Source organism: Neomonachus schauinslandi, chromosome 9, assembly GCF_002201575.2.
Source record: "Neomonachus schauinslandi chromosome 9, ASM220157v2, whole genome shotgun sequence".
NCBI classification, from domain to species: Eukaryota; Metazoa; Chordata; class Mammalia; order Carnivora; family Phocidae; genus Neomonachus; species Neomonachus schauinslandi.
In genome coordinates, this window is record NC_058411.1 from 109866126 (window position 1) to 109893445 (window position 27320).

The following is a 27320-nucleotide window of genomic DNA, read 5'->3' on the forward strand; positions in this document are numbered from 1 at the left end:
AACGGGTGCTTCAGCTCTTTATTGACACACAGGTAGGCTCTATAGCAACAGGCCTGGGGGCGGCTGCAGCAGTGGGGAAAGGGGGGGGTGGAGGGCGGAGGGTGGAGTGTTTGCCTGCAGCGACAGCTGAGTGTAGGAACAGAAGTGCACAACGCACACAAGGTGGGAGTGGGGGAGACTGAGGGGGGTGGAGAAGCAAGTGAGGGCCTGAGCCAGTCTCCTTAAAGTGGAACCAGTGCCCTATGCTGCTACTCTTGCTGGCGGTCTCTTGACCGCAGGCCAGGGTTGGGAGTTCTCTAGTACCCGTTTTCCATAGGTACCGAATGCAGTACGCAAAGGAGGATAAGCAGGAGCTGTTGCCCTCCACGTTAAGCTCTGGGGCTTCCAGTCCTGCAGCCTTTCTTCGTCCCTTGCTTGGGTGAGGTCACATGATGTGCAACCCAGCTCTGGGTCACCTCACCCGAACACGGTCCTAAAAAACAGTCATGTTTCACAGAGGCATGAATCTTCCCTGGCATCCCAGCCCACCAGTGCCACGTGACAGCCCCCAAGTGAGCACTACAAGCATTGCTGGCCTATTGGATGGGTTGGGGAACAGGGATGGGACAGGGGCTGGAGGAGGGGCTCTGGGGCCCATCACGGCACAGGCACGACACGCATGGTGTTGGTGAAGCCGGAGCCAGGGCGCCACCCAGTCAGCACAATGACCACATCGCCCTTCTTGAAGAACCCTCGGGCCTTGCCTGAAAGAAGAGAAGAAAGGCTGGTGAGTAAAAGCCGAGCCAGGCAGGCGCGCACCTAGCCGACTGCCCGCGGGAGGTAGCAAGCAGGGCTGACGGACCATTACTTCCTTACACCACAAGGTGGCGCAAGCCTCCCAGCCCAGGCAACCGGGAAGAGGGAGGCCCTGCCCTGATACTTCCTGATCAATCAAATGGCAGAGTTGCCAGGGACCTTTGGACATCATTCATTTTACACTCTAGAGGGTAGAGTACTTCCTCTCATCCACTGACATCCTACTTTATCAGGGACAAAGGCCACCAGTACATAATCTGTGTGTATGGCACCCCACGGCGTAGAAGCAATGGCTAATTTTTTTTTTTTTTAACCCTCAGTAATGAGCAGATGCCCAAGAACGGACTATCCAGGATCCTTTGCTTTGAGCCCCAAACTGGAAGACAGAGAGGAGAGAAGTGGGCAGCTCAGCCCAGAACTTCAGGGAATGGGAAGGAGGATTCAGAGAACATTCCCAAGGATGTCAGTTAGGACTCCTGCATAGCCTAAGGTCAGCGTGTCCCCCTTTCTAGAGGATCCTAGGGAGACCAGTGCTCAAGCACTGTTCCCACCCCTCCAGGCTCTAGCCCTTGCTCCCAGCCACGCACCAACATTCATGGCCAAGTTCACCCGGAGGTCCACGTCCTCAGCCCAGGCCTCCTGCACTGGGTCCTTACACACCACAGGAAAGATGCCGCGGTACAGGTGGGCCTGGCGAGCAGTCTGATGATTCCGGGTCACAGCAATGATGGGGGCGCGGGGGCGGTATCTAGACACCTGGTGAGCAGACCTGAGATGGGATGATGGACAGCAGAGGAGACCATTAAACAGTGTTCCAGAGCCTCCCAGGACACCCCGCAGGGCCTTCAGCACCAGCTCACCCTCTAATCCAACTCGCTCTGCCAGCATGAGACCCTGGCCATTTTAGCATGTGCTCCCGATGCCGGGGCAGCCCCTCGTCCTCTACCTTCCAAGGAATAGAAGACGACTCTTCTTATGCCACGCTACCCAACTGCCTTCCTCCCCTCCTCACAGCCCAGAGCCCCAGGATCCCATACCAACCCAGCATGGTCAGTCTCACCTATTCACCCAACATGGCCCATAGTTGGCAGAACCCCCTCCTCTGAACTTTTCCATCCTGGCACAGACACAGCCCTGCCCAATCTCACCAGCGCCCATTCCTCTTGCTGCCAGCAACAGCGACAAGCCAAGCAGCATGGGAATAGCACCTGACTCTTGACATCTGCGAAGAACAGGAGCACGGCCCACCAGCCCCCCCCCGGGAATCTACAACGCAAGCCTTCTCTCCTGCTGTGCCCTCTCCCGAGCCCACAGGGCCCCTAACGTCCCTGAAGCAGTCCCAGCAACTGGGCTCGAGAGCCAAACCTGAGTATTTCTGAGCAACGCTTCGAAATCTGGGTGTTACCCAGGAGGAAAGACCAGGAGATGGGAAGGTTAGTGTGGGAGGCTCTGCCTGTGAAGATCCCTCTGGAGGGTAGGGGGCCCCTTGGAGCCCCAGCGCCAGACGCTTCCTTGAACACAGACACTACCCTTCTGGTTGTAGATGTGTCTGGGGAGTTGGGGAGGGGCTTGCTTGCAGGAGGTCCTGGGCCTCAGAAGGCAAGCTCTAAGGACACTCAACAGGTGTCAGGGAAACTTAAGCCACAGCACAGCAGAGAATGCCTCGTTAAAGGCCTGGCCCCATACAAGGCTTTCAGAGGGAAGCAACTGGTGAAGTCAGGACTTGCAACAGTGAAATCCCAGCAGACTGGAGCTAAAAATAGCCAAATAGCAAAGGCTGGACCTTTCCACAAAGGTCAACTCTGATGGCGGGAGCTGTTTATCCCGAGCCCTCTGCTGCAGCAATCTGCACAGATCTCATGCCCTGGTCCTACAGGCAGCCCCACTAGCCGCTCTTTGGTGCACGGGGCCGGTTGGCCTGATCCCCCTCTACCCTTCCCTTCTAGGAATCCCTTGTGGCCCTGGGGCAGGGAGGAGGAACACACTCCCAGACGGGGGCAGTGACAGAGGCTAACTCCAAGGCCGGACTAGGAAGAGATCCCGAGTCTAAGTCTAAGGCCAAGCACAGGCCTCAGCTTGGTTGCACGGCACCAGAGTGCCCGCGAGACAACATGGTGACCTTTCCTGGTCCTCAACCCACTTGCCTTTGGGGCTCAAAGACAGGCAGGGACAGGTGCACCAACCAAACAGCCTGTTGGTGGACAGCACTGATTTTCCAAATGGAACTTTTAAAGAGCACATGGTAGCTGGAATGAACAAAACTGGCCACCTTTTACTTTTTTTAAAAGATTAGCTTGTAAATAATCAAATAAGCATCTGTAGTCAGTCTGTCTGTAGTTCTGTAATTCTCTAGTTTATCTTGAGGATGTAAACTTGCTTTGGATGCAAATGCTCTGACACCACTGGCGGATGCTGTCTGGAGTCCTCCGGGCCCAGGGGCAGGCAGAGGGGTCTTACCCGGGCTCAGCGCCGTCCGAGCCCCGTCCAATGCACCGCTCTCAGGACGCCCAAGGAAGGTGCCCCGGAGCAGGGCATCCCCGGGGAGCCGCCGCCACCTCCTACCTGCCAGACTTGGTGAGGACGATTATGGCCCCACTGCAGCACTTGAAGGAGGCCTCCACGGCGCCCACGGCGGCGGCTTCTGTGGGGTCGTTGGTAATGGGCGCCAGGCGGCGGAGTTCCTCAAATAATTGCAAGTGGTAGATGGCGGCCTCTGCCTCACGGGCAATCTAGGGGGGGCGATATCCGTCCAGAGGGACAGGAGGGGGACAGAGCTTTGTCAGAGCCGCGTCACAGGGGGGGGGGGGGGAAGGATCGCCCAGACAGCTGGTGAGGAACATGTCCCTGGATGTGAGGCCAAGAAAAGGCCAACCACCGGAGGTGCTGAGCTGAGCAAGATCCAGACTCACAGGAACAAGCCCTTCACCAGCGGCCAGTGACATCCACTGCGCCTACTGAGCCAAAGGCCCTTTTGGTCCTGCCCTGCCCTGACCTCCCTGGCTGGCTTCCTGCAGATGAGAAGAGGATTGGAGCCCAGGCCGCAGCTGCAGGGCCCTAGCTGCCTTCTAGATCAGCTGGAGCAAGAGGCTGGTTATCCTGCGGAGTTATCTGCCCTTGGGGCCCTACCTGCCAGACTCCGTCAGAACTATCAAAGCTGCTGCTAAACACTTATAAGAAGCCTCCACGCTGCCCATGGCCATGGCTTCCATGAGGTCTGTGGAGTGGCTTGAGCCTCGCGCAAGTTCTTCAAACAGCTTGCGGTGGAACATGGCTGCCTCAGCCTCACGAGCTATCTGTAAGGTTTAGAGGGGGGAGGAAAGGCAAGGAGGAGGGAAAAAACAAGAGAGACAACACATGGAAAGACAGAAGGGGGAATTAATCAGAGGAAGGTAAACTTAGGTTAATTGGCTAAATCTGTCCTTCATGCAGATGCAAAGAGGCAGCGTGAGGAAAGCCCAAGGCTCAGGAATGGGAGGAGAATTTCCAGCATCGACTGCTACTGCTTCCCCTCCCACAGAGGGAAAATTGGTTCTTCCATTCTGGAAGGACTTTTTGATTGGGGGTAGGGATGGAGGGAGACGACACGGCGGCAGGCTCTAGAACCTCGGCACAGAAACACGCCCAGGCTGGACCCACGCCACTCCCTGGCAGGACCTGACCATGCTGCCTCATTCCACAGCTCACAGGAAGGAACAGGCCCTCCCTCCTCACATGGCTGTCTGGTCACCGCAGGGCTTAGCGCCTGGCTTCCAGGCACACGCGGGACACTTGCTTGGCTGCAGGCACAGGACTGCTGCCAGCCTTTCCAGTGGCTGGCCACGGGAACGCGCTGAACAGCGCGGAAAGCCGGGGTCAGATGAAGCCAAAGCCACACAGCTTAACCGTGGTCCAAGCACAAAGGGGGGGAAAATGGCAGATTGGTGAGGGGCACACGGAACAGCCATGTGAAGGGACAGATGCCTGTGGAAGCACACAGGTGAGTGTTAACAGGACATTTGATTAAAAATGTAAGAATTACCACAGTCATGAGAAAGCCATTCAGTTATTCACAGACCACCTGCTCAGGTAACATCAAGGATTAGAAAGAAAACGTAAGCTTCAGAACATTGTAATGCATCTTAGAGGATGAGGGGTGCGGGGAGAATCAGTAAGAACATCTCATTAACTTGACAGTAGAAGCAGCTACATGGCAGGATTTACTAGGTTAAAGGTTTTCTTTCTCTAAGGGAGGGCATGCAGTCCAAAGGACAGGAGACATGAACAGGAAATAGAACCATACCTGATGCTGCCTAGCCCTTAGTCATGGGTGGTTAACTGCCTCAGTTAGACACAAAAGAAAGCAGTGAACGGTTAAAGGAAGCTCTTGGCCAGTGTTAACTGGGGGCGTGGAAAGGAGAGGCCTGCACCGCCTAGCCCAGAGCCCATCACTTATCTTCTGAGCAGGGCCATCCAAGCCCTGTGGTTCTCTCTAAGGTGTCTGTTCAGAGGAAAGACTGGGGTATGGAAAAAACAACAGGAGTTCAGAGGCCAGAGCCTGATTCTTAGTACAGGCCCCTGCTGGAGACCCAGCCTCATCTCCCGCTAGACAAAGCACTTTGTCACAGAACAGTGGCTCTGGAGCCAGCAGATCTGGGTTCAAACTGAGGCTTTATCACCACGTAATCCTCCTCTGTAAGTTGGGGTGACATCTATCACGCAGAGGGTACAAAGATTACATCAATCTACACAGCCTAATAACTGGACACACAGAAAGGGAAGGAGGACAGGAAGAGGTCTTTGTTGGGGGGGGGGTGTTTACATTTGGGGGAGTGCAGGGGAGGGGGCGTCACGCAAAGGGCACAGGGATCCTTTGCTGATGGGAAAAGAATTGGAGGGTCAAAGAAAAACCACTTCAGGATCCTAGGCGAGTCTGCTGAGCTCACACACGTTATAAGCACTGACACTGGACTATTTTAAGAAAGTGAATTTGCAGCACTCCGTCTCCCAGGCCTCAGGAGCCCTGGTAACTGAACCCTGGGTTCACTCTTCAGTGAGTCTAGAGCAGGACCAGACAGGGCCAAGGAGCCGAGAAGGAGCCAGGCAGTGGGACGTGGCCACGGACCCTTCTAGATGCTCTCACGCCATGCCCAACAGGCTCACTCTCTCCACCTGTCCCGACTTGTGGACTTCCTGCCAGTCACTAAAACCCCACCTTCCAGCCTGAGGCGAGTGCAGCAGCTCAGCAAAGCAGGCCCCGCTGCTGGCGCCATGCAAGGCCAGCTAAGTCGCCTCAGGGCACGCAACAGCTTCCGGAGCAGGCCTAGGCGCCCCCGGGGGAGGCAGCTGATGTGGGACAGGTGGGGAATCAAACAAAAGCCAAACAGGTTGGCTGGGAGGAGCCCAGGGCCTTTCCCAGAACAGGGCAGAGGTACTCGGGTCCTCTGGGCTGTCCGGAGGAAGGGATTCACAGCCTTGAAGCCAGAAGTGACTGTGTTATGACGGATGAAGGAGGATGCCTCCAGAACTGGAGGAAACAGGAGGGAATGTGGGCAGGGAAGGCAGAAGAGAAAAAAAACCAAGACACTCCTCTCCCCCCAGCACACACTTCCTCACTCCTGTTGTGACTCAGAGGATCATAAAAGGTTGTGGGCGCAGCAGCCCAAAAGGAGTCGCTCTGTCCAGAAGCTTGCCTCCCCGCCGGCCCGGCCCACGACCCGCGGACATGGGGAGGCCCGAGAACTCACCAGGTGCTGCATACGAACCGCCTCGAGCGGGTAGTCCCCTTTGGCTGTCTCTCCAGACAGCATGATGCAGTCGGCTCCATCCAAGACCGCATTGGCCACATCGCTGCCCTCAGCCCGGGTGGGACGGGGCTTCTTGATCATGCTCTCCAGCATCTGGGAGGGGACAGAGCACAGTGAGAGGTGGCCAGGGCCATCTTCAGAGAGGAAGGACTACACCCTGATTCCCTGGGGAGCGTGTCTGTGCACAGAGTATGGCTTTGTGTACATGCATGAGGGGAAGGGCGGGTGTGCGTGTTTGAGAGGTGGGGGGGTGGGATGCTGGGAAGAGACCAGCCGCCCCCCCTCCCCCCACGAGCATGTGAGCATGGGGAGAGGCACATGCCTGAGTCGCACAGATGACAGGCTTCCCGGCTCGGTTGCACCGCCCAATCATCATCTTCTGAGCAAGGAAGACTTTCTCTGCGGGAATCTCAATGCCTAGATCACCACGAGCCACCATGATGCCATCACTGGCTTCCAGGATCTCATCAAACCTGCCAGAGCGGGTAGAAAGAGAGGCTCTATGGAACAAGGCCGCAAGTGCAGTGATGCTCAGGAGGTTCTCCTGCATTCTCTGACTTAGCAGCCCTTCACCAGGACAGCCGTCCACGACCTCCTCCTGGGTGTGCAGGTGACGGGGTGTTCCAGCTACCTTCATCTCCCAAGGCGGGCTAACGGTTCTGCTTGCTGACCTTCTTTAGCGCTAGGTTGGGGACTTCACTGAAGGGGCCGGGGAGAGGACAAGGTTTCTTCCTTCCCATCTGCAGCTCAGGAGGACCCTCTTGAGGCATCTCTCTACCATTGGCAGCCCAGCCAGCACTTCCAAGCAGACAGAGAACACAGGGCCAGCTGAGCACTCCTGACACAGAGGTCCGTGGCCTTCCAGCCAAGGACGCTTGAGGGCTGCTCCTTGAGGCAGCCCCCTCCCACCTGATGGAAGGCAAGAGGACATGTGGCTTTGCCTGGCCTGCGGCCAAGGTCAGCAGGCACCCCTGGTTTATCAGGACGGCAGGAGAGGGACTCCATGTTGCCTGGTACAAAGGACATCTACACAGAGCTAAGAATGGCAAGGTCAAACACTGGGCAGGGCCGCTCCTCCCGCCCTCCCCAAGTACGCGCCGAAATCACACAAGTAGGTCTAGAGTTTTAGCTGTGCTGACTTATGCTCCTAGTAGGGAGCTGAAGAGGAAGAGATGTCAGCTAGCTGGCTGTACTCATTGGCTCTACCTGGGGACACTGTGGAGGTGGTGAAGTGGAGCTGGATGGGCCCAGGCACAGCGGAGGAGGTACATGCTTTCCTCCAGGAAGCTGATCACATGTCAGAGCCAGCCGAGTCATCAGGCCAGCGGCTTTGTATGTGAAGACAAGGACACCAGGAGCTTCCCCAGATCTCCCAAGTGAGGGGCCAAAAGAGCCACCCCCTTTCTGAGAGTCTGCCATCTTCCTTCCATTGGGAAAAATGGTGGTGGAGGCAGGGTTTGGGGGGCAATGTCCCTTTGTTCCAACAAAGTAGCACTCCTGATCAGGAGGACAGCACGATCCTGTAAGCAGTGACCCCGTCCATTCCAACATTGGTCCCTGGGCCTATGGAACAATGTCAATCACCACTGGGGAGCATCAGCATGCCAATCACCTGGGAAGATATATATGTTGTTTTTGTTTTTGTTTTTTTTTTAAATACCAATGCCTTGGGGCCCTGGCTGGCTCAGTTGGAAGAACGTGCATCTCTTGGTCTCAGGGTCACAGGTTCGAGCCCCACATCAGGTGTAAAGATTACTTAAACTTTAAAACAAAACAAAACAAAAACAAGGGGCGCCTGGGTGGCCCAGTCGTTAAGCGTCTGCCTTCGGCTCAGGTCAGGATCCCAGGGTCCCTGGGATCAAGCCCCACATCGGGAACCCTGCTCGGCGGGGAGCCTGCTTCTCCCTCTCCCACTCCCCCTGCTTGTGTTCCCGCTCTCACTCTCTGTCAAATAAATAAAATCTTTAAAAAACAAAAATAAAATGAAATAAATAAATAAAAATACCAATGCCTTCCACTCCCCTTCTTCAGATATTTGGACTCAGTGGGTCTGGCCTCAACTAGGGAGTTTGTATTCGGATGGGCAGGTCGCCAGGTTTGGGAACTGGGTATTCACGGGATACGGTCTGCTTTTTGGAAAGCGAGGCCAGGGCTGACAGAAGCAGGGGACAGAGAGGGGCACTCACCTCCGAACTCCCTCATGATTCTCAATTTTGCTGATTATCTTGATGTTCTTCCCTTTCTCTCCCAGGACCTTCCTGACTTCATGGACATCTGAGGCCTTACGGATGAAAGATGCAAACACCATATCTACATCCTGTTCTACCCCAAATTTCAGATCCTGGATGTCCTTTTCCGACACAGCAGGCAAGTCCACAGCAGCCCCGGGGAGGTTCACACCCTTCTTGCTCCCCAAGGAGCCACCGTTCTCCACCTCCGTCACCAGGAAGTCAGCACCTGTCCGAAATTGGGGGTGGGGGAGGGAGCAATGAGGGCACAATGTCCAACCGGAAGCAGGGTCCCCCGGTAGAGTGAACTGGAATGAGGCACATTGTGGGCACTGGAGTCGTATGTCCAGAATTCTGATCCCAGCTCACTAACTGTATAATCTTGGGCAAGTCGACTAAACTATCTGTGCCTGTTTCCCCACCTGTTAAATCGGGATAATACCGGCTCATGAGGTTGTTTTAAAATTTAAACAAGTTACCACGTAAAATGCTTAGATATTAGCTATCATTCCCAGGTATTCCTGCACCTATCACACTGAGGGATGGAGGAAGGAAAGCAGAAAGGCAGAAACAGTGAGGATGGATAAAAAAAGAAATCTTTTCATATGCTCCCCGAGCATGCGATAAAGTTGGACTGAAGTCTGTTTTATTTATTTATTTTTTTTTTAAAGATTTTATTTATTTATTTGACAGAGAGAGACACAGTGAGAGCAGGATCACAAGCAGGGGGAGAGGGAGAGGGAGAAGCAGGCTTCCCGCGGAGCAAGGAGCCCAATGCGGGGCTCGATCCCAGGACCCTGGGATCATGACCTGAGCCGAAGGCAGACGCTTAACGACTGAGCCACCCAGGCGCCCCCTGAAGTCTGTTTTAAAGGACAAGGAATCAGGGGCGCCTGGGTGGCTCAGTCATTAAGCATCTGCCTTCGGCTCAGGTCCTGATCCCGGGGCCCTGAGATCGAGTCCCACATCGGGCTCCCTGCTCCGCGGGAAGCCTGCTTCTCCCTCTCCCTCTCCCCCTGCTTGTGTTCCCTCTCTCGCTGTGTCTCTCTCTGTCCAATATATAAAATCTTAAAAAAATAATAAAAAATAAAGGACAAGGAATCAGAAAAGGAATTCCTGAGAATAAACAGACTTCACCTTGCTATCAGCCAAACAAACTTCCCATTGTCCTTGGGTCAAGGGAAATTTACAGATGGTTCTAGAGAATGAGATACCGCCTCCTGTACCTACCTTTCTGCTTCACCTGCAGAGAAATAAGCCCATCATCCACGTAGATCTTGCTGCCCACTTCCACCACCTTGCAGATGTTCTTGTAGTCCAGCCACAGGATATTCTCATCACATTTGTCCATGTAGGCATTGTCCAGAGTGATCTTGAGCGTGGCCCCTTTCTTCAGCTCTACCTCCGCAGTGCCGCTCTATAGACCAGAGAGTAAGCCGTGAGTCCAAAGAAAAGCTCCTCCCTCCAAGGAAAAATGCTCAAATCTCCACCAGAAGTAACAATAAAGCCTCTGGCTTTGCAAATCAATGATCATATTCTCGAACTTACCTCAAGGAAGTCACCAAAGGAAAACCTACAATGTTTTAGTCATGCTATGTAAATGATAGGGGGAAAAGCGACGCAGACAGACTCGGGAAGTAGGTTTTTAGAGTAAAAAGTCCCTCACTCTATCACGTCTTAGCGAAGTACACCAAATCAACCTTTCTGATGGAACGTGATGAACAGAACTCTCACGTCTCAATCTAGACCTGAACCCTGAGGAACACAGCCTCTGAGCAGGGCATGGACTGCGGAGGATGGCTCTCTGGAGCCCGCTGCCCCCTGTGCCCTCCCTCTCGCTGCTCCCCGTGATACTCACGCCCTTGATGAGCCCAGTTCGGATCTCGGGTCCTTTGGTGTCCAGGGCCACGGCAACCGGCCGGTAGAGAATGGGGTCGGAAGCAAAGCTTTCCGTGGCTGTGCGCACGTTCTTGATGGTCTCTGCATGGTACTGAGGGAAAGGAAGGAAGATGACAGGGGTGCTCCCACACAAGGATCCAGCGCCAGAGCTGAGGCGGATCCCTCAGGAAAGGCCTGCGATGTTCTAGACCACCTGCTGTGTCTAGCATCAGGGTCAGCCAGTCACCGAGCACCCTCTATCTGATCATTTCAATCTCTTTGGCTTCCACCCCCTTCTTCTACAGCACTCACTCACTCTAGAACCAATCTTAGTAACTTTAGAATACTGCCACCATAACCAACTACAGAGATGGCGTAAACACGTCTCAACGTAAAAAGCTTGTCTCCTTTGTGTTCCCTAAGACCCATCACACTCCCTCGGCAAATACAGCAGACAACTGGAGTAAAAGCCCTGGCCCTCAGGTGTGGGTCACACTGGTCTGGCAATCACGGTCAGATTCTAATAGATTTGGCAATTCTGAGCTTCTCCTCTATTGATCCCAACGACAATTCAAACTCCAGAGGTATTTACTTAAGCTTACAACGGCCCAAGCTAAAAAAGCCATTGCTTAGGTCCCACAGACCTGGTTTTCACAATCACATTTTGGAGTGGCCGAGGGGAGCGTGAGGATATGCCTCTCTCCAAACCAACTGCCCTGACTTCCATCTTTTTCCTAAGCCCTTGCTCTTTTCCCAGTTGCCACGACTGTCTGACCAAAAAAAGGGACTCAGAGCCAAGACGTTAAGAGTTCTTAGTGTAACCAACAGGACGCTGCTGATCACAGAGGCACCCAGCTCAGCACTTTGCGGGCCCTGTCCTTTAGCCTGTCCAGGAGAGCAGCACCGTCGAGGCAGCTGGAGGGGAGCTGGAACCAGAGTCTACCCTCCAAGGACCGTGCTGCCTGAAGCGTGGATCTGAGAATCTTCACCTTCTAGTATGGTCTCTAGTGAGGACTGCTGGCTTATTTTCTGGGGGCAGAGGTCCCTATTCTGAGTTATGACTATTTCTTTCTATTACTGGCTTGCAATAAAATAATATAAACTAGAATATAGAGATAATTTTTTTTTGAAGGAATGGGTGTTTCACATTGTCAAATGCCTTTTCCTCAGAGCTCATGTGAGGGGTAAAAGAATCCACGAAGTCCTTAGAGCAGAGGTGAACAACTAATATCACCATCATCTCCTACTGGCCACTCTGTATTTCATCCCAGTGTGGACTTTGTGTTCCTAGAATAAAATTTACGTGGTCACGGGGCAGGAAATTCTTTTAGTAGATGGCTGGATATGGACTGCTGAATTTTACCTTTCCTGTCTGCTTCTCTCTAAATGACGGCCTGCGCGCTAACCTGCCTGGTTGCGGTACTGTTCTTGTCTCATCTCACTTCCAGGGTGTGCTGGCTTCAACGAACATACTGGGAAGACTTCTGTACTTCTTTAGGCCTTGGAACAGCATGACAAAGGACGTAACCTAACCACTCCTTCAAGGGGAGGCAGAAGTAAGCCATCCAAGTTCTCCAGGCCTGGTGCTCTGAATGAAGCTAGTCACCTTTTCAATTTCTTCAGGCTGTTAATCTATTTATACTTTCTACTTCTTGAACACTACCTTTTCTTGGAAGATAATCAACTTCATCTCAACTTCTAGAAAGTAAAGTAGAAGTCTTTGTATGATTTTCAAACTCTCTTCGAACATATGGGAAATACTCCCTTTTCATAGTCTCTTTTTTTGGTGCATCCTCATTCTTGACCAGGCTTTCTGAAAGTTTCTGTTTTACAGGGATTTTTTGGTTTGTCAAATTTATTTTCTATTTCATCAAGTTATGCTTTTAAAACAATGCTTTTCCTTCATCCCTTTTAGGTTATTTGGTTCCTAGTATTTGAGTTAAGTGTTTCATTTACTTTCATTAAGACTTTTGCTTTCCGGTAAGTACATTTAAGTCTGTAAGTTTTCTTTTTTCCTTTTTCTCTTTTTGGGGTGGGGGGTGGGACAGAGGGAGAGGGAGAGCGAGAGAATCCTAAGCAGGCTCCACACTCAGCACAACCCTGAGATCATGACCTGAGCCAGAATCGAATCAAGAGTCGAATGCTTAACCCACTGAGCCACCCGGGCGCCCATGCCCCTGTAAGTTTTCTTGATGACGGTTAGACTTAAAATTTCCATTAAAAAAAAAAAGCCTGAGAATATGGTCTCTATAATTTCCATTTTATGGAACTTGAGGGTTTTTGGTGGCCTAATAAATTTTATAATCATAAGCATTTTAAATAAACACGGGTTTTTGTTCTTGGAGGACATAAAATCTACTGTACACACACCAATGAGATTATTAGGTCTTACATTATTCAAATCCTCTCTACTGGCATCTTTGGGGACATTTCTGGGAGGTGTACTACAGTCTCCCGCTATGGCTGTGGTTTTGTTGGATGCTACCAAGTGGTAAAGAATTCCATCAATCAATACTGTCCTTGTGGAAGGTTCTAAATTTAGGTCGTTTCAAAGTCAGTATCTCTGGGGCCACATGTTCAGTAAGAAAACATCTTGTGCACCTGAACTGCCCAATGGGGCAGGGGCACCGCGGCCGACAAAGCTGGAAGAAAAGAGCAGATGCAGACAAATGTCCCTCTGTCAGAGTCAGCGAGAGAGAACAATTTCAATGCTCTGCTTAGAAAAGCATTTAAAAATTGTCAAGAGGAGCGCCTGGGTGGCTCAGTTGGTTAAACAACTGCCTTCGGCTCAGGTCATGATCCTGGAGTCCCGGGATCGAGTCCCGCATTGGTCTCCCTGCTCAGCAGGGAGTCTGCTTCTCCCTCTGACCCTCCCCCCTCTCATGTGCTCTCCCTCATTCTCTCTCTCAAATAAATAAATAAAATCTTTAAAAAAAATTTTTAAAAATTAAAAAAAGGAAAACATAAAAAAAAAAATAAAGAATAAAAAATAAAATAAAAATTGTCAAGAGCTGGGAAAGCATGTTGCAGCCACTAGTCAAAGGTGCCTACGAAGATGAGTTTCCAAACCCCTGATCCCAGAGACAACCTTATCCTGGTCAAAAACCCCAAACCCACGAGAGGGACTTGAGTGTGTGTTTGTATTTTAAATCCCAATTCTAATCTGGGAATAAGAATTAAAGCAGAGAGTATCTCCAAACGCCTCTTGTAGTCTAAAAACACCCAAATCCTTGGGCCAGGCCGCCCCCCCCCCCCCCCCCCCCAGGGCAGGTGCAGCAGACACCCCATGGCCTTGCCATTTCGGAGCTGTGGCGGTGTTAGTTTACTGGATTGGATGGAAGAGGCCATCAAGCCTAGTTAAAGGTCGACTTCTTCAAATCTATTTCTGCTTCTTCTGCTGCACACAGGAGACTTTGGCACGGTCCAGCAGCAGGGATCAATGGTGAACCGATCCCCACTGGTATCTTTAGCTCTCTCTTTGGGCTAAGCTAACACTTGCAAGAATTCCTGGGGACTCCCGCCAAGGCCCCCGACTTTGGAAAATTACAGAATGCCAGCACGGATGTGTCTTAAGCTGCCTGAAGTACCGCCTGAGCACAGTTCCTCTGAACCTGGTCAGGCCCCCATGACGTTTGGAGGCCGGCCGCCTGCCAGGCCATAAACTGTTTATGAAACAGGTTAGGGAACCCACGATAGAGAGTCTCACATTTCCAGGAGAAATTAACTTTTTGGACTGTACTTCCTGAGGCTTTATTTTTAGTCTACACTTAACACCAGTTTCCAGATGCCAGAGGGCAACCCCTCACCACCTGTCCTTACAGGGTAGGTAGCATTTTCTTTATTCCGAACAGGAAGTATCAGAAGTCAAGACAGGGGAAAGTCTGGCTCATCCATTTCTTCTGTATCAATGCCAGTATGAAATCCCACAGCTTATGACGGAGCCTGATGGGTTTTAAAAGGAACCGATCCCTCAAGGAACCTCCACTCCTCCCTCTGAATGAGTTTGGGAACAGGAGCAGTGATGGAGCATGTCCCAGGAGTTGCCACCTGGTCCCTGGGTAAGGCCTCCGTCCACAGGGCAAGTCAGCTCCTACACAGCCTCAGCACAAATACACTCCTACCAGGCTGCTGGGGAAGTGTGCTGACTTGGTTTTAATGTACCAGGACCCCTGGGAAGAGATAGGCCAGGAACACAATATTGATGAAGCAGGGTTGGTGCATTAGACTCAGTACTTAACTTGCAATGGTAGAAACTCCTCTCCTGGACTTGCTCAGTTATCGTGGGTCTAAACTAGGCCAGAAATCCACCTGCAGGGTGACCTTTTGGTTCATCTCTGCAATAGGAACTGTTATGGAGACCCAGGGGTAGGAGGTGGCAAGCACTGTGGGTTCTCCAGTAGACCCTTCCACACTTTGTTAAGTTTATTTATTTTCCCAGCCATCTCTACACCCAACATGGACCCAAAGCCCCAACCCTGAGATTGAGAGTTGCATGCTCCTCTGCCGGAGCCAGCCAGGCATCCCAACCCTTGCACACTTTTGTCAGCACAGGTGTGTGGGAAAACCATGGCCAATAACCAAAGATCATCTCCACGTAAGGAGACTTGGCCAGCTGGGATGGCAGGAGATGGGGGAAGGATATTAAGGACAGGCCAGTGAAGACGACCTCCGCATTGGCTATAAACCCCAGACTCTTTCTTGCTTGCTCCACTGTGGCTAAATGAACAGCACACTGCCACCCAATTTCCTGCACGCTGCCCCAGTGGCCAAACCATCCAGCTGAGGCTCACCTCGTGGGTTCCATGAGAGAAGTTCATACGAGCCACATTCATTCCAGACTTAATCATCTCCTTCAGCATCTCCACCGATCGGGAAGCTGGGCCTAGTGAAAAAAAAGTTTTAAAGCCAAAGTGTTAATTATTCAAAGGAGGAATAACACTTTCAAGTTTGAAGAATCCTTGATATTCTTTTCCCCTAAATTTTCCTCCTACAAATCACTCAAGGTTCTTTCAAAAGCATATAGATGGCTGTTACTGTGTTTGCCCATTTTCTTGATTTAAGGGAACACTTTTCCTATTCCCTTCAACTCCTATAGGCTCCTACATCTAACGAGGAAAGCCTAAGTATGACTTAACCAGCCCTCTCTACTCTCCCCAAAGCCTGGTCGGTTTTCCAACCACAGAGTCTTGGAGCATGTCAAAAAGATCTTCCCTAGATTTCTGAGATGCTCCTAAAAGATGTGCTATTAAGGAAGACACCATCTAAATTCTTCAGCAGCCAACACAGAACATGCAGATTCCTTATCGCCACTTCCTAGTCCCCAAAAGAACCTGTGTAGCATCTCGCTCAGCACTCAGGTTTGCTACATTTCTTTTGTCTCTTCAGGAGAAAAGATCACGGTCCTATGAAGCCCCTGTTTTTTTGGGGGTGGAGAACAGGGGGGCCACAGCCACTCACCGATGGTACAGATGATGCCAGTGTTCCGGGCCGTGATGGGTGGCGAGTCGATGTCCAGACGGCACATGTGTTCCAGGAACGTGTCGGCCATGGCTGCATGCAGCTGCTGGGTCTGGATGAAGGCAGTGCCAACATCGCTATGGGGCTTTGACATGGCTGCTGAGGTCCTGGATCCAGGGGAGTTGAAGAGACAGTGATCAATCCGAGAAGCCCAGGTGGTTAATATACCCCTCCGCACAGGAGGCTGTTTCCTGCTAACACATTAACTCAATAAGCACACTGTGCACAAGCCACAGGGAGCCCCGCCACACTCTGGCCATGTGGGCGTTCCTCAAGTCGGGCAGAGGGTTCACGTGATCGTGAGCAAGCGGAACGGACCTCAGAGAACAATTTAAAACCTCGTACCCAATGCATGTACTTCCCAAGTATCCACTGTAAGCAGACCTCCCTTACAATGGGCTAGTATCTACCTTGACAGTTTTCCTGTTAATCCTACAAGTAACATTTCACGGGCACCGAAGGAGCTACCTCCAAAGAAAGTTGTAACCAATCCTCCAGTGATATAACCAGCAATATAAAGAACTGACTCCTCGTTTAGTACCTTGGCAAATATAGATCTTTGTACGAAAAGCTATCTCAAAGCTATAAATGTCTGCTACAGGGAGGGGCATCCACATTGTTTTTTAACAATCCCCACCCAAACTCAAAGTGATTTTCCTGGTTGTAAAGACAACCACCATCCAGGCAGTCCTTTGAGCTCAGGAATCCTAGATTTTCACTAACTCGGAGCACCACGTAAGTTCATTCCTCAACTCAGTCTGGCAGGAGAGTAGGTCCCAGTTCGCTGACAGATAGTAAAAACCAGTCCTTGGACAGGAAGCAAAGTTGATCCAAAACCCTACATGCAGAATCTTTTGCCCCAGGGGTCTGTACCTAAAAACGACAACCACTTTGGTCAGCAGGACTTTAGGATGTGCAAAGCAATTTGCAGAAAACCAGAGATAACCCCAATGGCACTGGTCTGGTTCTAAAAACATTACAGCTACTTTCACAGGATGGTTACAACACAAAGAAATCAAGATGGCTTTGCCAAATCCTTTTCCCAACTGATTTCCCAACTGATTTCCTGATACACCATCCCAATTCTCTTTCTGACAAGTACACCGCAAAGACTATTCTGTTTCAGGTAATTAACCAGGCCAGGTCACAATCCTGACAACTGGTCCCGACCTTTGCTTTCTTCATTACTGACTGACAACTAAACTCACTCAGCCGGTTAGTTAGCTGATTACAAAGACCTAAGAAGCTTCCAGGAAATGTCTGAAGAACCACCAGGTAAGGATGTGAGTGTGAAACCCGACACTCCTCATCACAAGGCCATCCCTTCCTCAAGTTCTCCGACCAAAGGCTACTCCTAAAACCCTTGAGCCTATAGGCTTCAGCCCAGGCTCCAGAACAAGCCCCTCTTCAGCCCTATCCCAGATCCTCCTAAATCTCAGGGCTCTAAAATCAAGGCACCCCATATATATCCCTCTTACTCTTTGTCCTCCTCTGTCCTTGACTTTGTGGCCTCTTAGGGTAGCTTGGGTAGAGCAAGCATCTCAACCCATCTCTGTACCTTCAAGAATTCTGATTAGAAGCCCAAGAAGCTCTGTGACCAGCTGTGAGCAAACCTCCGGTCAGCTACTGAAAACGGGTGGCTACAAGCCTTCAGCTACAGAAGCTAAAACTTTAAAAATGGGACATAAGATACTGGCTAACCATTCCACGTGGCAAATGCACTGTTCCTTTCAGTGTGCATTTCCTAATTCCCTAATACACACCAGGCACCAAATCGAAAATGTTTGGAGGTCCTCTCCTCCATGACCTATTCGCTTTTAGATCTGTTAGCACCTAGTACTTGGAAGTATTCCAGGGTCTGTCGAATGACCTTTCAGTGTACCTTAATGCCTCGTGGTCAAAATCAAAGTTATACCTCCCTTCTCCCCTTCCCCAAATCTGAAGAACTTATGAATTCCCGGAGGGACTGCCTCGGTGGCCAGGGTTCCGGGCGGTCCGGGATCGTGTGCCGTCAGAGTCCACGGCGGGGCTTAGGTACAGCTGGCTGTTAAGGGAATGTGACTGAAGAGATGTGCACCAGGAGGCACACCCAGCCAACTGGAACACAAAGGCCTACTGTGGCCTCCAAGCGGAGTCATCATCCAGTCTGAGGACTGTTATCATCAACAAATTAAGATCTGAATGAGTGGGTTAGAGCAACTAAACCCCAATCTTCTTAAAAATCATCAGCTGCCAACAAAACAAAACAAAACAAAAAAACAAAAATCATCAGCTGCCTCTTCTCTAGACCTGAGACATGAGGGTTTCCTTGCAAAGACCTGGGGGGGGGGCCCACAGGTTATTGGGTCATACCTTGTATTCTCGGGGCTTGGGCTTCTGGTGACATAATGATCTTTTTTTGGCTCAGGGTGGCAACTTGGCCCCACTCGCAAAGACCGCTCGGAGCTGAGTAAGGTTTGCTCTGCAGAGCTGTACAAGGATCAAGGTAGAAGCTGAGTGGAACTGAGTTCTTTGTGGCAATGGAAAAATTACCTTAATAACCAGGTAACCAGAACCAGAGGTAGCTGCTCCTAGAGATTCAGCTAGGTTACAGAGAAAAACAGATACCTCCCAAGGAAATACCAAGAAACTGGTCACAGAAAATTTGCAGGTAATTTCTTATTGGCTCATCTATAATGCTTATCTCCTCCCAAATACCCAGATTATCTTCCCTCTAAGTTCTCTTTAAGCCTGTGGTTTACTAACATTTCACTATTCTATTTAAGAACCTGGTCGCTCCTGTTTTTTTAGAGAGAAGGGATACTAAATTAAACATAAATAAAAAGACAGGAAGCAGATCTACACAAATAGTAACAGCATGTCATCTGGATGGTAGGATTACAGCAAAATTTGTTCTTCCCTTTACTAATAAATTTACTGGTTTGAAATACTTTGCATTAAGAAAAATCACAAATGTACCTCTTCTGAAAATGGTATATTTACAAGTTTCCTGGTAAAAGAGTTGGAATTAAAACAAAGGTGAAGCCTCCAGTTTCATTAATCAACCACTGCTCTACAAGCTTCAGGAATACTCTGCTTAAATGTGGCAAAGGCGGGGCGTGCCTAGGTGGCTCAGCGGGTTAAGCGACTGCCTTCGGCTCAGGTCATGATCCTGGAGTCCCGGGATCGAGTCCTGCATCGAGTCCTGCATCGGGCTCCCCGCTCAGCGGGGAGTCTGCTTCTCCCTCTGACCCTCCCCCCATCATGCTCTCTGTCTCATTCTTTCTCTCTCAAATAAATTTAAAAAATCTTAAAAAAAAATAAAAATAAATGTGGCAGAGGTGAGGTAACGCATGAGGGCCCTAGATCACAAATGCATTGCCAGACCGTTCCACTGGCTTAAGAAGGCCAACCTTGATCCACTCAGAACCTCAAAGAAAAAAAAAAAGTTAATATAGTCCACAGGACAATTCTATGCCAAAAACCTGTGAGTTACACACACATATCCAGCAAACTTCTTTTCCTGTTTTTAGTCTGGACTCAGCTTCACAGCAAAATCTTTATGACAAGGATGTTCTGGTACAGAAGGACGGCCTCCAAAGCCAGGAGATGCCATTAGCAGATACAATTATACTGCACTCATATTTTACTATCTCAAATGAAATCTGAGGTTTTGCAAGCTCTAATTTTTTGCTCACCCCAGCCTATGAAATGCAAAAAATAACAAATGAGAATTTATTTGGCGTTTTGAGTGGATTTCCACACCAGCAATCAAAAAAAAAAAAAGCTTACTTGTCCAGACTCCTATGAGATCTCAACAGACCCTTCAAGACCTCTACCAAACTGGACAACTCAGGTCTCATCCCCAGGTCACCGACTGGTCTCCTGACTCAGGCTGTGCCCTGGAGCCTCCCTTGCTGAAAGGTCAGTGCTCTGCTGCCCATCTCCCAGGTCTTCTAGAAGCCTCTTCTTCCTGAGCACTAGCTGCCCATCCTGCCAACCACCTAACTCCAGTCCTTCCTCAAACATCCTGGGACTCTCCCCCGGCCCCAGGGCAGCAGCCAGAGCCGTGGCTTCTCAGGGCGGGCCTCTGGGAAGAGCTCCCCTCCCTTGTGCTCGCTGTCTGGACAGCGGCCTGCCAGGACATGCAGCCCAGCCGGGGCCAGTCTGACTCACTACTGCATCCTCCTCCTCGGGAGGCACAGACATGCGGAGCCAACCTCCAGCCAGCAGTGGAAGCCCGGCGTATCCCCTGAGGGTGGCAAATGCTGGGCCCAGGTACGGGAACCTTATTCTTGAGCCTGAGCCCCTGCAGTAGAATCTTCCTCGGAGCCATTTCTCCTCTGTGAGAAGCGGGACACCAGGAGAGGGCTTAGTGCAGACTGAGGGAATGGGGTAGGCGTAGTCACACCTCTGCTCCACGTGTCCCCGATCCCACCTTTCCGTTCTTATCTGAAGCAGCTCCTGGTTCTCTAAAACGAGGGCTTCCTCTGTGCCAGACACAATCCTCTGGCCACGCTCCAGAAACCACAGTGGGCAGGATCATATAAAAAAATACGACATGCCACTTCTTAGAGCCACTACTGTTGTTGGCAAGTTGTGCCGGGACAGATTCACACTTCACTCCACCAACTCTTCCACAAAGGCCCAAATCATTCTGCCCTAGTAAACCAGCCTGGCCCATGAGCCTGTATGTGCATACGCCAATTTCTAACCAGCCAGGGCTCTCTGCACCAAGTCTGCTCTGACGCTGACCTCAGCACACAGAGCAACCCAATCATGATGGCACCCGATGCCCACAATTGTCTTCCCTGCTCTGTCATCAATATGCTACCTACACCTCCAAGGCTCCAAGCCAGCATGATGAAGGCCTTTCAATTCTCTCATCTTCAGAACAGACGACGTGTTCGGGCCAGCCTGCTCTCTAGAGAGATGATGGAACAACAGAATTCCCAAGACTGGCCCTAATCTGACTATGACCAGAAGATCAAAATGGGTGCCGGGCCACCCACAGAACCTAGGAAGGTCTGCGCCGAACGGCTGTTTGTCCTGATCTACAGCTAGAGTAATGATATTGTGCATTTGCATACGGAACGGGGTATAGAGGAGAAGCAATTTTTAGCTGAAGTCCCTTCTACCCTCAGCAGGCTCGACAACAGACAGCAAAGTCTAGCTTACCTGGTTACATAAAACAAAATGAGCCCACTCGCAGGTTCAAATAACATTCCCTTGCTTTCATTTATTTGGGGCTAAACCTAAGGGACTTCAACTTTATAAGCAGGAACCTCAGGTTCTATTTCAAACTCAAGTGTGAATAGGGCACAAAAGCAGATACAAAATGGGCCCACTCCCCCTGCCCCTCAACCAAGGACCACAGCTCCAGGGCAGAAGTCCCAAATCAGAGAACCTTCAGATGCCCTTGTTTGACCACAGATGCTCAGAGCAGAGAAGTGGTTTCAGCCTAAAGGAGGAAGTTTGGAAGAAGCTTTTGTTGTCCTGTGTTAGGATGCCTCCTTACTAGGCTTAACATAATGAGGCAGTGTTTTAGGGCATGATAATCATACTCTGGAAGCAGCGAGGGACTGGGGACTCTGTAGTTCAAGGCCCTTCAAAGTCAGGTACATACAACCAGGACCGGTGATGGGCTCCACAACGAGGCGTTCCAGCCCAGCATTCACAGGAGCTCACCCTGCAACACGGCTGGAAGGAGGGGGGGGGGGGGGGGGGAGAGGAGGCGGAGGAGGGAGGGGCCGAGGAGGGAGGGAGGGCAGTGCCACCTCTCCAAGAACAGACCTAATTCGAATGACTGGTCTTCCTACAGTGACCTTCACAGGTCTGCTTCTATTCTGTTTTACTTTGAAACAAAGAAAAAAAAAAAGGAATATTAACATCTGTATTTCTACCACCCAGAACTGACCACTAACCTTTAGCCAGAATTCCTTTAGACGTAAAAAAAAAAAAAAAAAAAAAAAAAACCTGTTACAATTTTATAGTTTATTTTCCCTCCATCCCCAGATCCCTCCAACCCTTCCACAGCCCCTCCCGAACTTTGACACCCAACCACTGTCAGGAATTTTGTATCCTTCTAATCCATGTAAGTGTATCGATATCTATGCTGACCCCTATGATATTGTTTTTCTAAAATGCCCTAAGTAGAATACCGTACAAATAAACATCTTGCTTTTTTCAGCACATTTAAGATCTATCCAGTGGGGACGTAGATCTAGTTAATTCATATGAACTGCTATCCTGATCCACTGCACGACTAGATCATTTATTTATGTGTTACCTTACTGGCTGGCCATCCTTCCCCCATTAAATCAATTTTTCCCCTATGAATCAATGCAGTAACAACTCTCCTAGTACATGGCTCCTTGTGCAAGTGTGAGCTGCTATATATACCCAGAAATGGAATTCCTGAGTCACAGGGTATATTTATTTTCTATGTTACCAAATATCGCCAAATTGCTCTCTAAAGTGGTTATATCCATTTACAACTAACGAGGGACCTGAGTTCTAGCCCTCTCACACCTCTGCCAACATTCAATATTGTCAGAGCTTTAATATGTTCACCCTCCTGATAGGTGGTATTTATTCATCTGCTTTCTAATGTAATAACAAAAGAGGAATACCAGATATTAAAAGTCTCTACTTCCCTACCTCTTAACTAGATCAAAACTCCCAGGGCTCCTCCAAAATGCCCATGGTTTTGTCTCCTGTACCATGACCAACTCACTGACTGCATAATTCTTTTTCACTCATCACTGCAAACAGGAAAGACACCAGTTGTCTAAAATTCAATAAATACTAGCTGTAGGTTGATTTCAAAGGCTTGGAAGGAATGGGCTCCTTTCTAGAGAATTTTTCAGACTGTGTCAGCTAAGCTGCCACTATCGTAGCTGGTCTTGGCATCTGCCCCCCATCAGGGCCCCTGCCTAACTTTCCAAACATAGCTTGCTGGCGTCAGTAAAGAGAGGCTTAGAGCTCCCCAGAAGCTTTGCCTATGGACAGAAGTGGGGGAGGTAAGTCTCAGAGGCCGCAGGAGGTACTGCAGCCAGGCTCACCCTCCTACGTGCAGACAAGCACAAACCACTGCAGGGGCGGGGCACTGCACCACTTGATGGCCCTGCCACCCTCCCCTCCCGAGCTGAGAGGCCGAAAGGCCCACCAGATGTTGCACGCTGCCATTCGCTTGGCAGCCCCGCTCACCTTTCCCGAAACAGCTTCTTTAATGAAAGCCCCAATCAGGCCATTCATTTATCTAGTCTAAGGCTGGCTCTTGGTGAAAAATCCAAGTTCCCAGAAAGTGTGCTAGTATTAAGAACAGTCTTCCCTTAGCTCTATTCCCAGCTGTCCTAGAATTGAGGTTTAAAGTGATGACTCACGGTCCTGGAGGACTTTAAAAAAAAATTTTTTTTAAGTAATCTCTGTGGGTCTCAAACTCACGACCCCAATCAAGAGTTGCATGCTCTACTGAATGAGCCAGCCAGGCGCCCCTCCTCTAAGACCTCTTCCCAAGTAAATCACTTCTGTATCTCCCAACATCCTCAACAAGGTTGCAAGAGAACTCTGCTCACATAGGCGACTCATCCTTGTGGTGTGCCAACTGAGATTTGACTGTGGACGTTTAGAATGATTCAGAAAGAAAATGTCAGATGAGTCATTTTCCCCTACCCTGAGCTCAGTCTTAGCTCTTGGCAAAAATAACGCATCCTGGGGCGCCTGGGTGGCTCAGATGGTTAAGCGTCTGCCTTTGGATCAGGTCATGATCCCAGCATCCTGGGATCGAGTCCCGCAGCGGGCTCCCTGCTCCTTGGGAGCCTACTTCTCCCTCTGCCTCTCTCTCTCATGAATAAATAAAATCTTTAAAATAAATAAATAAAAAAAATAACGCATCCTGACATGCCTTGATACAAGCTGAAGCAAAGTAAATTAGAACCAGAGTACTGTGAGCTGATAATGCTAAGAGCTGCTTTCTAGCTCGTAAGGCATTTCCTCATTTCTTCCACTGCCTCAACATTAAGAAACACACAGCTTTAAGAAATAAAATGGCTTTTCCTGTGAACCACCCCCCCTTAATGTCACAACATTCAAGGCACAGAAGCAACTCCTACGAGGTGCTAGGTCTGTTTGGAGTCCCAGCTACCAAATTTGCCAAGTCACTGGCAAATTATTAGAGACCCAATAACGCTTGTTGAATTCAACACTAAAATTATTTACTCCTAATGCAGTGCTTAAAATGAGAGCAGCTATACTAAGACAGGAAGAGGCTAATGTCCATTTATTTTGACTTAAGTCCAGGAACTCAAGAATGAGTTCAAGGACATTCTTTCAGTCGTTTTTCATGACCATGACAGGGCTGCCATGTCTCAGGAATGCAGGTGCACAGACTACATGACCAAGGCACAGGGTTCTGCCATGCTGTGCCTAAGCTCCTAGGGCAGTACAGACAGCTGGGGCACCTGGACAACCATTTTCCACTTAACTGAAACCATTTTTAACTTGGGGAAAATGCATGCTTCACTATTTGACTCACTAAATGGAGAGAAGGGACTTTTTAAACCTGCGAAGACCACAATGCAGTTTCCCACTCACCCAACGAAGAGAATTCTCTCAAAAGCAGAGAAGTTGAAAGGTTGAGTCATCTTCCCCCTGGAGGCCCCCCCACCCTCCCACAGACCTGGTGATGGGTTACATACCCTTCCCCTCAGGACAGCCCCACTCCATTTCCCAACAGCATCATCAGGCAACAAGAGAGTAAATTATTTGCTAACAATGCCACAGAGCAAGAGTCCTGACCTAGGATATCCTCTGTAGCCCAGGGAGTGGCCACACCCTCAGTCCTGCCAAGAGGCGGCTACTGCCCCTGCCTCCGATCCTCACACTTACCACCTGGCTGAGCAAATCCTAGAACTCCACCTGGAGCAGGTGGGGATAGCGTGTGCAGATTTCAGTTTGGGGGTTACAAGTTTGTTTCTACTCTTACAGCCCAACACCAACTGCTGGAATTCTGGCCCTCCTTGCCTTCCTTTGTCTACAGGTCCTGATCCTCGGGAGACCCAAAGAGCCCCTGTAGCGAGGGGAGAGCTGCAAGGTAACATTATTAGTTACTTTGTAAACACTGTGTACCAGGATCCCTTAAGTGATTGGTTTCCAGGAGATGTCTGGTACTTAGAAACCTGACTAAATAGTTAATCCCAAGATTAACTCTGAGTATGTGTTTGGGGATGGCACGGAGAAGATGAGCCCTCAACCTCCATTACAGTTTAAGTAATTGTGCTCAGTGACCAAAGAATACATCTGGAACCATTTCTTCTGGACATCTCACTTAGAGATTAGGCAGTGCGGAGAGCATTCACCACATATACATGTAGGTATGTGTATTAAGGAAGCGATTCTTTCAACGATCCGGGGGAAATGTTACTCCCAGTTCACAAATGGGAAACGGAGGTCCTGGGGCTGAAGTCCCTCCATCATTCCCGTATATCCATGAGTCAAACCCGAATCTAAAAGCCTGTTAACTTCCCAATGCTTCTGTCCATCATGCCTGGACCTTAACTATCAGACTCATGTGTACAGGAGAGGATCAATGTCCTGGGTTTGAAGAACACGGATAAAAAGTCAAGGAATGCCTTTCCATGACTGGACTTTTAAACAACCTTCACATTGGAAGGTACTCCTCTGCTTCAAACCCAGTGTGTGATGCCACCTTGTGCGGCCTTTCTCCACACACAACCCCCCCTCCCCCAATCCCTCACCCAACAGGAAGCGGTCCCTTCCTCGCAGCACTTACCACTGGTAACTTTTATGTTAGTTCCCTAATCACATCGTGTTGCGGGCTGTGACCTTTCTAGCCATCCCCCCTCCCCAAAACAGCTTGGCACACAGAGATTTTATTGAGTGAACGCGGTACGTGGCGCCAAGCTCTGGACATATTTCTACTCTGCCTATAACCTGCTCCCACCCACCCGAGACCTCCGTGTTCTGCGATCGGGAGCCTATGTTCAGCGAGGTGAAGCAGAGGCGAGCCTGCGCTGGTCCTCCGGAGGGGCGGGGCGGGTCCCGGGCCGCTACGTGCAGCCCCGCCGCGGCGGGAGGGAGCCCGGCGACCCCTTCGGGGCCAGTGCAGCGAATCCGGGGCGGCCTCAAGCAGGAATGCGCCACAGAGGCAACCACCCTCTCCTCCCCGTGCAGCAGGAAGGCCGAGGGTTACGTAATCTTCCAACTGCGTCCCCGGCCGCCGCTGCATCCCCCGGCCGCACGGCAGCCGGCCCTGCCCATCCGCAGACCACTGCGATTCGGGCGCTGAGCGCCGGACGCGGGCCCGGGGCTCCAGGACTCACCCGCTGCAGAGACGCGGGAGGCTGGGGATGCAGGCGGACGTGACCAGGACGGAGGGGAGGGGCGAGGACCCGGGCGGAACGAATCAGAAAGCGGAGGAGAGGGATGCGGAGGAGCGGACGTGACCAGAATGGAGGGGGGAGGGGCGGAACCAGAGCATGAATGGGGGAAGGGGTAGGCATGAGAGGGGACAAGGACGCGGGAAGAGCACACGACGCTGAATGGAAGCGGCACGGGGGAAGGGAGCTGGGGACGGGTTTCAAGGAAAGCATCAGAATCAGGGGGACACGGCCAGGTTGAAGACGGAGAGGGGGAATGGTATAGTATTAAGGGGCCACGGGAGGAGGCGAACAGAGGAGCGGGGGCTGGAGGGAGGAGAGAAAGGCACCCGATGAGGAGGGATTACTGGAAGTAATGTGATGATGGAAGCAGATCGAGGAGGCGAGGATGGGACCAGAATGGGAGTAAGCATTGGGGCAGGAGAGCGCCGGCTTGGAAGAAACAGGAGCTGGGCGTCTGGGGGCTCTGAAGAGCAGGCCCTAGGCGCGAGGTGCCTTTCTCCTCTCTCCCGACCCCACCGGGTGCAAGATGCCCGGGAGCCTGCGCCGGCCCGGGTGTGGGTGCCCTGAGTGCGCAGGCGGCCGGGATTCCGCACTGGCTGGGCGCACGGAGCCGGGCCCAGCCTCTGCCCCGCTCACCTCCGGCGTGGTCCCGCTCGAGCTGCACTGCCGCCGCAGAACTGTCTCGACGCTCGCGACGCGGAGCTGCTGTGCCAGAGTCGGCCGCCTGAGCCCCAAGG

The 27320-nt window shown here is 50.9% G+C and overlaps 1 protein-coding gene across 3 annotated transcripts; it reads right to left on the reverse strand.

The window, feature by feature from the left end:
* On the reverse strand, positions 1–27320 carry PKM (pyruvate kinase M1/2). Of its 3 annotated transcripts, XM_021693927.2 has the most exons (11): positions 27220–27320; positions 16142–16308; positions 15475–15566; positions 10665–10796; positions 10037–10223; positions 8765–9035; positions 6901–7051; positions 6519–6671; positions 3358–3524; positions 1383–1564; positions 1–743 (listed from the first exon to the last, which is right to left on the reverse strand). In XM_021693927.2, exons 2-11 carry the CDS (start codon positions 16293–16295, stop codon positions 637–639), a joined length of 1596 nt encoding a protein of 531 aa, XP_021549602.1. In that variant the 5' UTR covers positions 16296–16308; positions 27220–27320; the 3' UTR covers positions 1–636. The 3 variants fall into 3 exon arrangements, with proteins under 3 accessions (XP_021549602.1, XP_044774046.1, XP_044774047.1); XM_044918111.1 differs by lacking the exons at positions 15475–15566; positions 27220–27320 and adding an exon at positions 18554–18602; XM_044918112.1 differs by lacking the exons at positions 10665–10796; positions 27220–27320 and having other exon boundaries at positions 10037–10208; positions 15550–15566; positions 16142–16304.